A 13,373-nucleotide genomic window follows, 5' to 3' on the forward strand; every position below is an offset into this window, starting at 1 on the left:
AAATGATATGGTATATTTCAGTTATTGCTTCATTGTAAGTTCAAATGAGAAAACTCATTAATGAATTTAGAGAGCAATGATTATGATCTTTAGACCATATTTAAAACCTCCGAAAACATTTTGGAAAATAGGAGGAACAAAGTAGATATTGCCTCATTAAAAACCTTATATGAGAAACCGTAAAGGGAAAAACTCATAAAGGAAAAGAGTGCAATAGAACAGGTTATTTATTCAGGGATCAATCTCCCCCTGAACCTTGCAAATCCCGTAGTCGTCGCATACCAATTCTATTAACATATTTTTGGAATATAGAAGTTGGTAAAGACTTGGTGAACAAATCAGCGAGGTTATCACATGATTTGACTTGCAAGATTTCTATTTCCCCATTATTTTGTAATTCATGAGGGTAGAACATTTTAGGAGCAATATGTTTAGTCAAATTGCTCTTTATGTAACCTGTTTGCATTTGAGCAATGCATGCAGAATTATCTTCATAGATAATTGTTGGTGATTGAATAGATCCAATACCACATGATTGTTGTATGTGATTAATCATTCTGCGAAGCCATACGCATTCACGTGATGCTTCATATAATGCGATTATTTCAGAATGATCAGTGGATGTAGCCACTAGAGTCTGTTTTGAAGATTTCCATGAAATGGCTGTTCCGCTATTTAAGAACACAAAGCCTGTTTGTGACTTGGCATTATGGGGATCTGATAAGTAACCAGCGTCAGTGTATCCAATCATATCCGTATCTTGATTTCTTTTAAAGAGAAGACCAAGATCTATAGTGCCTTGGAGATATCGTAAGATATTCTTGACTCCTGTCCAATGACGTTTAGTTGGAGTAGCGCTATACCTAGCTAGTAAGTTAACTGCAAATGCGATATCAGGCCTGGTGCAATTTGCAAGATACATAAGTGCTCCAATAGCACTGAGATAAGGAACTTCTGGTCCCAGTATCTCTTCTCCTTCCATCCTTGGTCTAAATGGATCCTTTTCCATATCAAGAGATCGAACAACCATGGGAGTCTTTGAAGGGTATGATTTTTCCATATTGAATTTTTCCAATATTTTCTGGGTATATGCGGCTTGGTGTAGTAAAACACCTGAAGGATAATGCTCGAGTTGTATTCCCAAGCAAAATTTGGTTTTACCCAAATCTTTCATTTCAAATTCCGTCTTTAGATGATTGCGTGCTTCATTTATATCTTCTGTATTTCCAATGATATTTAGATCATCAACATATACAGAGATAATACAAAATCCTGTTGAGGATTTCTTTATGAAGACACATGGGCAATCATCATTGTTGGAATATCCCTTTTGTAAAAGGAATTCTTTTAGTCGGTTGTACCACATTCTTCCCGACTGTTTTAAACCATATAATAATTTTTTAAGTTTTACACAGTACATGTTGCGGTTTGCGTTTGGATTCGGAATGTTAAGTCCTTCTGGAACTTTCATGTATATATCCGAATCAAGTGACCCATAAAGATATGCGGTCACCACATCCATCAATTGCATAGATAGATTATTTTGAACTGCCAATGAAATTAAATATCGGAACGTGATTCCGTTCATTACTGGAGAATATGTCTCATTGAAATCAATGCCAGGTCTCTGTGTGAACCCTTGTGCTACAAGCCTCGCTTTATATCTCACCACCTCGTTGTTTTCATTCCGTTTGCGGACGAAAACCCACTTGTATCCCACAGGAAAAATGTTACGAGGAGTAGGTATCACTGATGTGAATACCTCTCTTTTGGAGAGCGAGTATAATTCTTCCTGGATTGCGTTCTTCCATTGTGTCCAGTCCGAGTGCTTACGGCACTCTGCCATGGTCTTTGGATCTGGATCATTGAGAAGATCGTTTGCAATCTTTGAGGAGAAGTATGTGTCGACAATTGTAGTCTTTCTGTCAAATGATTCTCCAGAATCAATATAGTTGATGGAAATTTCATCTACCCTTTCCGACTCATTGTGATTTCCCATTGTTATTGAGTCTGGGTGTTCCGATTTCCTAGCATGAGTATTTGTGTGCACCGTTGAGCTAGGATCTGGATGTTGAGCATCCAATGGATGTTTACTATCCTTGGGTTTTGGGTGTCCTTCAACTTGACGTTGATTTGCATTTACTGATTTGGAGGAAGGATTCCTCTGTTTCTGCGGTAGCTTGCAAGAAGCTTTATCTTTTGTGTCCGTACTTCTCCCTCTCTTATTTTGATTTGGGGGTTGAGTGGTTTTATTTGGTACCTCCACTCTTTTCGGCACATTCCTAGCAGGAATATAAGATTTAGTGACACCTTTATTGTTAGTAAATGCATCTGGCAGGGTATTTGCAATATTTTGCAAATTTATTATCCTCTGAACTTGGAGTTCAGATTCTTGAGTACGTGGATCTGTGTAGGAAATGTCCGTGGCATTCCAATTGATTTCCTGGCATTCTTTCTGGTACTTGAAATCTCCCCCTAATGCTGGGAAATGTCCCTCATCAAATATACAGTCAGCGTAACGGGCTGTAAGAAGGTCCCCTGTTAGGGGTTCTAGGTATTTTATGATCGACGGAGAGTTATACCCTATATAGACCCCTAATTTCCTGTGTGGGCCCATTGATGTACGCTGTGGTGGTGAGATCGGTACGTATACAGCGCAACCGAACTTTCGCAGATGGGAAATGCTTGGGGGATTTCCACGTACTAACTGCAGTGGGGAAGTAGTGTGATATGCAGTTGGTCGCAATTGAATTAAGTCAGCAGCGTGTAAGACTGCGTGACCCCAACATGAAGTTGGTAGGTTGCAATTGTGTAATAGTGGTCTTGCAATGAGCTTGATTCTCTTGATAAGAGATTCGGCCAAACCATTTTGAGTATGGATGTAAGGTACTGAATGCTGGACTTGAATTCCTAGGGCCATACAATAATCATTGAAGGCATGTGAGGTAAATTCAGCCGCATTGTCCATTCGAATGGATTGTATCCTATGTTCAGGATAATGTGCTCGTAATTTAATAATTTGAGCAATAATTTTGGAAAAGGCATGGTTTCGTGTGGACAATAGACACACATGTGACCATCGTGTAGATGCATCAATGAGAACCATGAAGTACCTGAATGGTCCAGTTAATGGTTGGATAGGGCCACATATATCACCTTGAATTCGTTCAAGGAATTTGAGTGGTTCAGCTCTAATTTTAAGATAAGAGGGTCTTAAAATTAATTTCCCTGTGGCACATGCGGTGCACACAAAATCCGATGGTTGTGGAAATTTGGCAGTATTTATGCCATGACCAATTGAATTGCAGATAATTTTTCGCATCATTCCAACACCGGGATGACCTAGGCGATCATGCCATATTTGAAATGTGTCAACATTCTGAAAAATTACCTTATATGCAACATGTGGTACGGGCTTGATGTATGTATAATACAATCCTGAGGATAAAGAGGGAATTTTTTCTAGTATTTGTTTTGCATATCCGTTATTTTTGGTAATGAGGAGATATTCCTCTTTGTTGTCATCGTGAGTTTCAATATGGAAACCATTTTGACGGATATCTCTATAACTCAGTAGGGTACGTGTTGAATCGGGATACAGGAGTGCATCTTCGATTGTAATTTGAGTACCCATAGGGAGAGTGATTATGGCGCGACCAGAGCCAACAATCATAGCATCGCGTCCTGCGATCGTCAAAACATTTCCTTGACTCTTTTTCAGAGTTTGGAAATATTTAGTTTCCCTTAGTATAGAGTTAGTGGTACAACTATCCACTAAGCACATCTCTTCTTCATTTGGATTGTCTCCCGTAATCATCTATATATATAAAAATAGAGAATGTGAAATTCTTCATAGATATATATAGAATACATACAACTTTATTGAGTATCAATGTGTTGATACAATAGTATGACAACAACCTATTACAACACTATGTAGGACATAGATATTAATAATATCTAATGAATTAAGAGCCTAATCGAAGTCTCCAAATAAGTCATTGGAAGCAAAATCCACTAGCATATTGTCCATGCCCTCAAGGTCCTCTTGCTCTTTAAGAGTGATGTCGTTGTTCAGTTCTGGATGAACATTTTGGGAACAACTTGTCATCTTGGTGGTGTCAGATTGAAGATTGAAATGAGCTTCAAATCTTTTACCTTGAGTTGGTCGGTTTCGTCCAACGGATTTTAGGTAAAGATCAACCAAGTGTTTTGGGGTGTGGCATTTCTTAGTTGTGTGGCTGTAGCAACCACATTTACGACAAATATCAGATTTGTCTTTGTTATTGAAAATGCTCTTCCCCTTGTTATTTCTATGGAATTTCTGCTTCTTTATGTGGTTGTTCCTGCCTTTGAAGTTCTTTGGACGACGTTTGTTGCTGTCGAACCTCTTTGTATTCTGAACATTTGAATTTACTTCAGGTAAAGGGGCAGTGCCTGTAGGGCGCTGGTGATGATTCTTTAAAAGAAGTTCATCATGCTTTTCAGCCTGAAGTAAAGTATGAATTAATTCAGAATAGTGCTGATAGTTTCTAGCACGGTATTGTTGTTGCAATACCCTATGGGCAGGAAGCATTGTAGACAAAGTTTTTTCTATTTTCTCCGCATCAGTGGGAGCTTTGTCACAGAAAAGCAATCTTGGGCAGATTTTGTGAACAGCATGATTGTATTCTCCAATGGACTTAAAGTCCTGAAGGCGAATGTTGGACCATTCGCGTTGTGCATCAGGTAGTATTACTGCCTTTTGCTGTTCATATCGCTCTTTGAGCGAGTTCCATAGGTCATGTGGATTTTCATCCATCAAGTATTCAGATTTTAAATCTGGATGTAAATGGTGCCTTATGTAGTATAAAGCCCCATACTTGATTTGATCTTGAAGTGGCGGATCTCCCTCTTGAGGGGGATTAATTGCCGTCATAAGTCCGCGGGATGATAGACTTATCTTCATGTCCATTGCCCATGTTAGATAGTTTTTACCATCTAACTCGAGTCTTTCGAACTCAATATTGGACATTTTGTCCTACAAATTGACCAATGATTAAATGAATTTACATTTTGGGTAAATTAAAGAATCATGGTAATGTTGTAATAGTGCAAAAAAAAATTGTACAATCAAGTTAATACTTGAGTTGGATAGTGTAGACCTCAAATTATATTGGTAACACATTAAAGGTAGTCACCAAAATGATGAAAACCTTTTAGTAGTGGAGGCATAATCTGTAATTATTCAGTAGATGCCATGAATTCCACTAACTTGTGTTATTCAAATCTTGTGTTAACACTATGTAGGTAATCACCAAAATTGGTGTAGACCTTCTTTAATTCATAAACACATTGGGTACGCACGTTGAGGATATTCACTATATGTAAATATAGTGTAGATCCCTCAGTAGTTTATAGATACTACCTTGTGTATGGCCAATATGAAGTATGAATTAGGGTAATCACCTAAAAAAGGTGTATAGTGTTATATCAAGTGAAGAGGTAATCACATATTTTGCAATAATATTAATTTTATATGAAAATTAATTGCTATTGCAAATTAATTTGAATGCATTATCGTAAAATGCTTGTAACATATAAGATTTTCAGAGAATACAAGGACTGGAACATATATATTTACAACATAAACAGAACAAAATACAATTATAGTTAAAGACAGGGGCTATAACGTAATTTTACAGGACTGTAAAATTAAATACTGAAATTGGCTATAAAATGATGAAAACCCGAGGGGTTTTTTGTGAAAAAGCCAATTATTTTAATATTTTTTTTTGACTGATGGGCTGAACAAACTTGGGCTGAGGCCTTTTTAGCCTTTCGGCCCAGCCCGGAGCACCCCCTCCCACCTTTCCTGTTGCACAGTATATATAGTGGCCGGCTAGGGTTTTCCAAACCCTAACCGGCTTTGGAGCCGCCGCCGCCGCCTGGTCTCTCGGGACCTGGGCCGGCTATCACGTGGGGGGGTGGGGCCGCCAGCCGGGGAAAACAGGCGCTGGTGGGGCGCGCCGGCCGGACCGCCGGTCGGCTTCAGCGGTGAATCAGTAGTGGGGCGCGCCGGCCGGACGTCGGTGGCGGTCGGCCGAGGGGCCTTCGGGCTGCTGGCCTTGGAGTGCGTCAGCCGAGCCACCGGGCGGAGCAGCGGCCGGACGAGCCACCGGAGTAGAGGGTCGGGCGGAGCATGGGCCGGCCGAGCCGCCTAAGCGGAGGGTCGGGCGGTCTGCCGGCCTTCACGGGTGGTCAAGTCGCCGGCGAAGCAGTGGCCGGCCGTCGGAGCAGAGGGGCCGGGCCGTCGGGGGGGTTGCAGAGCTGAAAGCGAGTCGGACCGAGTCACCGGGATGGTCGCCAAGCCGCCAGAGTTCGGGCCGTCGGCTGAGGAGTCGGCACGGCGGGGTGTCGCCGAGCAGAGTGGGCCGGTCTGCCGGTTCGCCGGCCGTTCATCATGCAGAGGGGGGCGCCAGCCGAGGGGTGCTACACCCCTTTCCCCCTTGCACATGCACGCGCCTTGGCGCGTTTAGAACCCCCCGGAGGGGAGGTTGGAGGCCGCAGGGGCCCATGACCCCGGGCGGAGGCCCGGACGGCGGTTAGCCGCTGCAGTGGCGAAGCGACGAAGGGTGCGGCCGAGCGGCGCAGTTGGTGTAGCCACTGTGGAGCCGGCGGTTGATGAAGAGGAGTCGGTTATCTGGATGAACGGCGCAGCGGCCATCGAGACCGTGGTGGATGGGTCCTCCGAGATGACTTCCACAACTTCAATGCTGGAGTCGATGAAGGCAGGTGTGTTCAAATCGAAGCCCTGGGAAGGAGAGGCAGGATGGTAGTCCGCCATTGTTCCCGGGAGGCTTCTGCCGCGCCGAACACGGAAAATCCAGTCGCGGCGGTGGCCATCCGTGGTTTCTGCCACTGCAGTAGGAGGAACCACGTTGGCCATGTCCGTGGAAGTGCCAGTGGGTGGCACTGGAATAGAGGAAGACAGCGGAGTGTACTCCGGAGAGTACAACACGCGTTCCTCTGGATCTTCTTCCTCCTCGGATGCCATCTCCAGTGTGGTGTTGAAGAGAGGTGCAGCACCGCTGCGTGCTGCCATGGTTGGTGGAGGGCCGGTGGGGGCAGGGGCTGCTTGAGCCCTCATAAGGTCGTGGTTGTGGCCATGACGGCGAGAACGACGTGTGCGGCGACGGCGATGGCGACGGCGACGGGCACGCTGTTGGCCAAACGGCGAGATGTGCCGTAGAACTGCCACCTCCAAGTCCATCAAACAGCGAAGAATGTCTCCAGTGGTGGATGAAGGTGAGGCCATCTCTTATCTTGTACCTTGTTCTGGGAGAGGCCTTCGTGCCTTCTCTGTTGGTGAGGCCGGTTGGCCCTTCTTCTTCTTTTTTCTTGCTGTTGTGTAATGGTCAAAATGCTCTTTTGGGTGATTCTAAGTGCTGATAACGTGTTGAGAGTGATTTGAGAGAGTTTTAGAGTAATGAATGTTGATCTATTGATTGATGTGTCACACATATATATACATGTTCAAAGGGCATGAACATGTCCATTCAGTAGTGAATGGTTACCCTTTGGTTCAATAACTGAAAGCAGTTAGTGTGCTAATTGATCACATGCTAAATGTCTACTTGTAACATTCTGGACGCTGGGTTGACGACATGCTTCACTTCTGCGGTCCCGTTCTGCCCCTTCGCCTCCTCTTCTCGTAATCCACCAGCTAATCCGGCCAGGGCCCACCCGCAGCCGCACAGGGAAAATAGCCGTTGCGCACCGGGCGCGGGGCACCGGCCTTGCCCCCTTTGGCACAGTGTTCATATCTCCCGACCGTTGGAGACCCCCACCCCAACGTTCTTCCCCTCCCCATCCCCCATCCCCCGGCCTCCCATCCCGACACCTTCTTGTTCCCCACTCCCAATCCCCTCCTCAGGCCACCGCGTCATCAGAGAGAGAGAGAGAGAGAGAGAGAGAGAGAGAGAGAGTCGAAACCCTAGCTTGATTCACCAGGCCCTACGCCTAGGATTCCGCATCGACCCATGGCGCCCGACACGGGGACGACGTCGGCGGCGGCGGGGATGGACGAGGCGTACGAGTTCTCCGCGCCCAGGTTCTTCGACTTCATCAACGAGGAGACGGAGGAGGCCGTCCGCGCCGCCGAGAGCTGGTTCGAGACCGGCTGCAGCCACGCACCTTCGCGTACGTACCCGCGCGGCGCCGCGGCCTTCCTCGTCTATCGCCCTCCCCTCCCAGTTCACCCTCGCTGATTTCCCTCGTCGATTTTTTCCTTAATTTTTCCTGTTCCGTCGTTTAGCGTTCAATCCGAGGATCAAGGAGTCGAGGGCGGAGGTCAAGGTCGCCGTCCTCTGCGATTTCGCTGACGCCGCTGAGGAGCAGCCGGCCCCAAAGGTAAATAAACGGAAGGGCTCACCCTGATTCGGCCCTGGTTTTGGTCCTCTCTGCCCGTTCTTCTCATCCGGCGATCTTTGTATTTGCAATTGTGCAGCAGGAAGCCGTGGAAGGGGTAGCAGGAAGCGTCGCCGACCACGCAGCGGTTGATGGGTAAGCGCCGGATATTTCCCTTTCTGAAATTCATCTGCGATTCATTATGGTGGCACGCTAATTACTCTCCTTGCTTATTCCCCTCTTCCTGTGTGTTTTCAGGAATGCGCAGGAGAAGAAAGACGCTTCATTCGGATCTGTACGTGATTCCTTCTTGATTCTCCTGCAGTTCAATACTAGTTCTGTGGTTTCTTCTTGATGCTCACATTCCGGACTTTTCAGGTCTCTGAAGCAAATCACGGTGGGATTTGTGCTACTGCTGATTCTAGCAGCCAGCAGCAGGAGAAAAGGTAACCTCTTTGGGCTGGAATTTGTGTCTCATACTCATTTCGTGCTCCGTGGCTGGCATATTGAACGAGTTGCGCCCTGGTTGTTTTGGCCAGTGCTGCATGTCCTGAGGCCATGCCGGAATCGCCGCCAGTTGAAGAGGAGAAAAAGGAATCGCCCGAGTCTTTCGAGTTCATTCCGTCCAGAGACCCGGCTGCAAAATGTGGGTTACTACTTGCTATTTAATGTTTTTTTTATCACTGTGCGGTGGGAATTGGTTTCTTAATTCTCACTTCGACACTGCCATGGCTTTAGCAGCAGATGGTGGTTCCGCCAGCACTCCTAAGATGCAGAGGCCTCCTCCTCCTATCGAAGTTTTCCCTGCGATTTCTGCCTGTGCCAGATCTATAGTGAAGACTGAGGCACGTACTCCGAAGACGCAGGCGAACGTGTCCAAAGTAGGTCCTATGGCTGGCTCGATGAGCGTCAAGAGGAGTGTGATCAAGTAAGAGTCAAGCTCACCCGTACATTTTGTATAATCCTGAGATTATTTTCATTGCTTGAGTTGTTAGCTACTTGGCTTTCAGGGGCGCTCGTGATTTGGGGGCTGGAAAGGCAGCTACTGCTGCTACTGAAATTGCGCAAGATAACCAGGCCGTGAAGAGGCAGAAGCTTGATGATGGAAGGACTAGACAGGTAAGGAATGAGGATTGAAGATGGAACTTATAAATTGATGTCATTGTGATGTTGTAAATATTTTTGTGTTGCTGGGGTGTGCTCAGATACTGGACGTCAAGACCAGGGTCCTACATCACAAGGGAAGAGGTGGTATAGCTGAAAGCACTGGGTTGACACAATCTTCCATGAGGAGGGCCCATGATGGCGCGCACTCTGCGAAGGTAACTGCAAAATTCTTCTCCCAGCTCTAACGGGAGACTTGAGTTTAGTGTGAGGATTGGGGAGAGATGAACAGCAATATGATACTTTGGAGTCTTGGTGTTTTGTTCAGGAAGTGACCTCATATGTTTCGGCTGCGGAATTGGTTAAGAAGTTCGAGTCAGGGACTAGAGGCATTCCTCACAACAGATCACTTTCACATGTTAGTATTCATTTCACCATTTCAATTGTACATTAGTTTTTCACGCATTGCGTGGTTCCATATCTAGGCCGACGTGTCTCTGTTGACTACCAACAAAACTTCTTACACTTTAACATTCGAAGTTTTAGCGATGAAGAACTGTACATATGATTGCTAACCTTCCTTAGTTTTGTGCGTTGGTGTTGTTTAATTTGTTCATGTTTGATCAAATTAAATACATTTATTACAACTGAGATACTGGATCAGGAAGCATTATTGGGATCTTAAGTGGATTGGCATCCATATTGCTCATGTGTAATGCAGGAGGATGCAGCAGCGGGCAGGCCTAAGCTTATGTTAACAAGGCCAAAGGAACCTGAGCTTCAGACTGCCAACAGAGTCCGAGCAGTCAGAGTGAAGAGCTCTGCAGAGCTAGAGGAAGAGATGTTGGCCAAGATCCCCAAGTTCAGGGCACGACCATTTAACAAAAAGGTGAGAATTTGTTTTGTGACTTAACTGCTTGCTGAATTCTCAGGAGCTAAAGCTTCAACTAGGTGCTGTTTTCTGCTTTCAGATTGCTGAAGCTCCTGCATTCCCTCCGCTTCCACGGAAAACTCCACAGGTTCCCAAATTCAATGTGCGTTTGCTATCGTCATGACAAATGCACAAGTGACAAGCATTCTTTTAGTTGATTAATCAATTATACCTTTCAACAACGACTACAGGTGTTCCATCTTAAAACGATGGAGAGAGCAACTCGACACGCGGACACCTGCTCAGAAGCTTCTTCTGTGGGTACCATCCGGGTAACTTTACTTTACCCAACCCCAAATTAGGCTGTCAATTATTATTAATAATCAAAGTTGAATGCTTCGATCTTGCAGAATCAGAGTAAGTCGCTGAAATTGACAGAACCGAAACCACCACAGCTTCACACAGCAATGAGAGCTCGGCCGCCAAGGTTTCTCTTTGCCACCTCACATACATCCGTGATTAGCCATTTCAGATACCTGTGAGATTTTTCTTAATTCTCGATTCTAACATAATCTTTCAACAGCGTGAAAAGTTCTCAGGAGCTGGAATTGGAGGAACTGGAGAAGGCCCCCAAGTTCAAGGCCAAGCCACTGAACAAAAAGGTACAATCACTTGCCTGAGAAAAGCGCATAGATTTGATTAGATGATTTGGAGCTTCAGTCTGAGCTTCATTTCATGCAGATTCTTGAGAGCAAGGGAGATGTTGGTGTGTTTGCCCATCCAAAGCCTCCGGTCACAGCTCCCAAAGAGTTCCATTTTTCAACCGATTATCGCCTGGGCCCTCCTTCAGTTGCTGATTCATTTGATAAGGTTGTTATCGAAAGTCGTGTCGTGACATAACATTATAGCTAGTGAGCTGTTTTTTTTTTTTGTCAGGACATTTTTCACACCTTAAAGTTCTTTCCTGTTTTGCAGCTTTCTCTTTACTCTGAATCCTCTTCACACAACGACAGGAAAGATGTGCCTAGACTCACCGTACCAAACCCTTTCAATCTACATACAGAGGTTCGTGAAATGTGAATTTCTGAGCTCTTATAGCATTTCTCACCATATTTGCTGCAACAATATAATACTGTGTCCCTTGTTGCAGGAAAGAGGTCATTTAAAAGAGAGGCAGCTAGCTGCACAGCTCTTACAGAAGCAGATGGAGGAGGAAAAAGCTAGGGTTCACAAAGCTAAGCCGTACCCATACACCACAGACTATCCAGTCGTACGTGAAAATTTACTCTGAACATTTTCCAGTTGCAATAATCTCATAATTAATCCTGTAACAATCCCTGTTCAGGTGCCTCCAAAACCTGACCCAAAGACTTGTACGAGACCAGAAGGCTTTCAGCTAGAGAGTTTGGTGAGACATGAACGAGAACAGCAAAGGCTGATGGAAGAAAGGGAGAGAACGGAGAGGGAAGAGGCCCAGATGAGAATCATCAAAGCACAACCTATACTGAAAGAGTTAGTAGCACATGCAGTCATTTGTCCTAAGAATCCTTCCTTTTTCGTGGGCAAGATACATAAAAACATGTATATAATCTTGTTTCAGGGATCCTATTCCTCTGCCGGAGAAGGAGCGGAAGCCTCTCACTGAAGTCCAGCAATTTGCATTGCACGTTGATGAAAGGGCGGTTCAAAGATCAGAATTTGATAATATGGTCAGTAGTAAGCTTTCCCCTGTACATTGTTTTTGTTACACGCTGGAACATGCTATCTTTGTTGACACCTAAGAGAGATGCGTACTAGTTTATTATGCGGTTTTAAAGAACACTAACAACTCTTGGCACATAAATTGTTGGGACAATTATAAATTTACCACTGTTTTGAACCGTTATTGCAAACTTGTCATTAAAAAATTACAAAAATACCACCAGAATTGTCATTCGAGTGACATTCTTGCAAAAAATAAAAAATCAGTGGCAAAATTGCAAAAGCCCCTAAATTGTTTAAATAAATTTTTTGTGTGATGCAGATAAAAGAGAAAGAGAAGACTTACAAAAGGTTGAGAGAGGAGAACGAATTCGCCCAAAAGGTACACGTCTTCCTTGCTCCTTCAAATGTTTCACTAGTTGCATTGCATTCGTTTGCCTGCTTTGCTGATGGACCGATGCAATCTCTGTCTGAAGATCGAGGAAGAGAAAGCGCTGAAGCAAATGAGGAGGACCATGGTACCACACGCGCGGGCCCTCCCAAAGTTCGACCGACCATTCCGTCCCCAGAAGTGAGCAAAAACAACCAAAATTGTCATCTCCAATGTTCAGCCTCCCAAACTTGATCTCATAGTCTCGCGATTGCTGTTTTGCAGATCGATGAAGCAAGTGACCAAGCCGAAGTCGCCGCAGCTTCAGGTGGATGAGAGGAGGGCAAGAAGGCACACCTTCATCAGATGATCATCGTCCACAGCTATGTGTTGTATTATCAGGAGGGCAAGAAGGCACGCCTGTTCGTTTTCTTTTCTTGTCCTCGACGTCAAAATCATTCCCTATCTTGCCGCTAGTATGATTCTTTCTCTGACCATATGTAACCCCCCCCCTCCCCCTAATAACTGTAATCTTGTCAGTCAACACAGCTGACAGACAGTGTATGATCCTGTAGGGAGGGCCAAATAGGATCGCTGATTGCCGTGTGTAGACCATGTGTGTTTGTGTAATACCTGAGTTTTGGTGAATGTAACGTGAGTGATGTAATACGAAAATTATAAAAGAAATCACGTCACTGCCCCTTCCAAATGAGCAAAAAGTGGGTTCTCCGATTCATAGCTCGGATGAACGATCAGAAATCGTGGTTGCGTAGTTCTCCTCGAAATGAATCCGTGTTGCTATTCAAGCGTCTATTTTAAACACCCCTGACCCGGTGGAAAAAAGAAATTTTAGCCCATCGACTCTAGCCCTGCCATTCACTGCCGTCATGTCGTCTCCTGCTGCCTCGCCGACCTTCGGCCACCATCCAGTGCCCCGGC

The 13,373-nt window shown here is 45.0% G+C and overlaps 1 protein-coding gene across 5 annotated transcripts; it reads left to right on the top strand.

Annotated features, from left to right (window-relative positions):
• Window positions 1-7,802: 7,802 nt before the first annotated feature.
• LOC133893674 (protein TPX2-like) lies at window positions 7,803-13,144 on the top strand. 5 transcript variants are annotated; one of them, XM_062334767.1, is made up of 24 exons: window positions 7,803-8,181; window positions 8,297-8,391; window positions 8,489-8,544; window positions 8,647-8,683; window positions 8,767-8,834; window positions 8,928-9,034; window positions 9,127-9,316; window positions 9,399-9,507; window positions 9,594-9,710; window positions 9,821-9,910; window positions 10,214-10,381; window positions 10,464-10,511; window positions 10,615-10,695; window positions 10,774-10,850; window positions 10,947-11,025; window positions 11,105-11,233; window positions 11,339-11,428; window positions 11,514-11,633; window positions 11,709-11,875; window positions 11,964-12,072; window positions 12,387-12,446; window positions 12,541-12,635; window positions 12,720-12,785; window positions 12,849-13,144. In XM_062334767.1, the coding sequence occupies exons 1-24, from the start codon at window positions 8,022-8,024 to the stop codon at window positions 12,985-12,987; spliced, it is 2,457 nt and encodes an 818-aa protein (XP_062190751.1). In that variant the 5' UTR covers window positions 7,803-8,021; the 3' UTR covers window positions 12,988-13,144. The 5 variants fall into 5 exon arrangements, with proteins under 5 accessions (XP_062190751.1, XP_062190748.1, XP_062190749.1 ...); XM_062334764.1 differs by having other exon boundaries at window positions 7,804-8,181; window positions 10,464-10,526; window positions 12,849-13,143; XM_062334765.1 differs by having other exon boundaries at window positions 7,804-8,181; window positions 9,130-9,316; window positions 10,464-10,526; window positions 12,849-13,143.
• The last annotated feature ends 229 nt before the right edge of the window (window positions 13,145-13,373 follow it).

The sequence above is a fragment of the Phragmites australis genome, chromosome 15 (genome assembly GCF_958298935.1).
Source record: "Phragmites australis chromosome 15, lpPhrAust1.1, whole genome shotgun sequence".
In the NCBI taxonomy this organism is placed as follows: Eukaryota; Viridiplantae; Streptophyta; class Magnoliopsida; order Poales; family Poaceae; genus Phragmites; species Phragmites australis.

Bases quoted from the DNA above. Each gene is read 5' to 3' on its own strand.
- LOC133893674 (XM_062334764.1), top strand. From the start codon at position 8,022: ATGGCGCCCGACACGGGGACGACGTCGGCGGCGGCGGGGATGGACGAG. The intron at 11,634-11,708 runs GTACGTGAAAAT...ATCCCTGTTCAG, and splicing joins ACACCACAGACTATCCAGTC to GTGCCTCCAAAACCTGACCC. The intron at 12,073-12,386 runs GTCAGTAGTAAG...TGTGTGATGCAG, and splicing joins GATCAGAATTTGATAATATG to ATAAAAGAGAAAGAGAAGAC.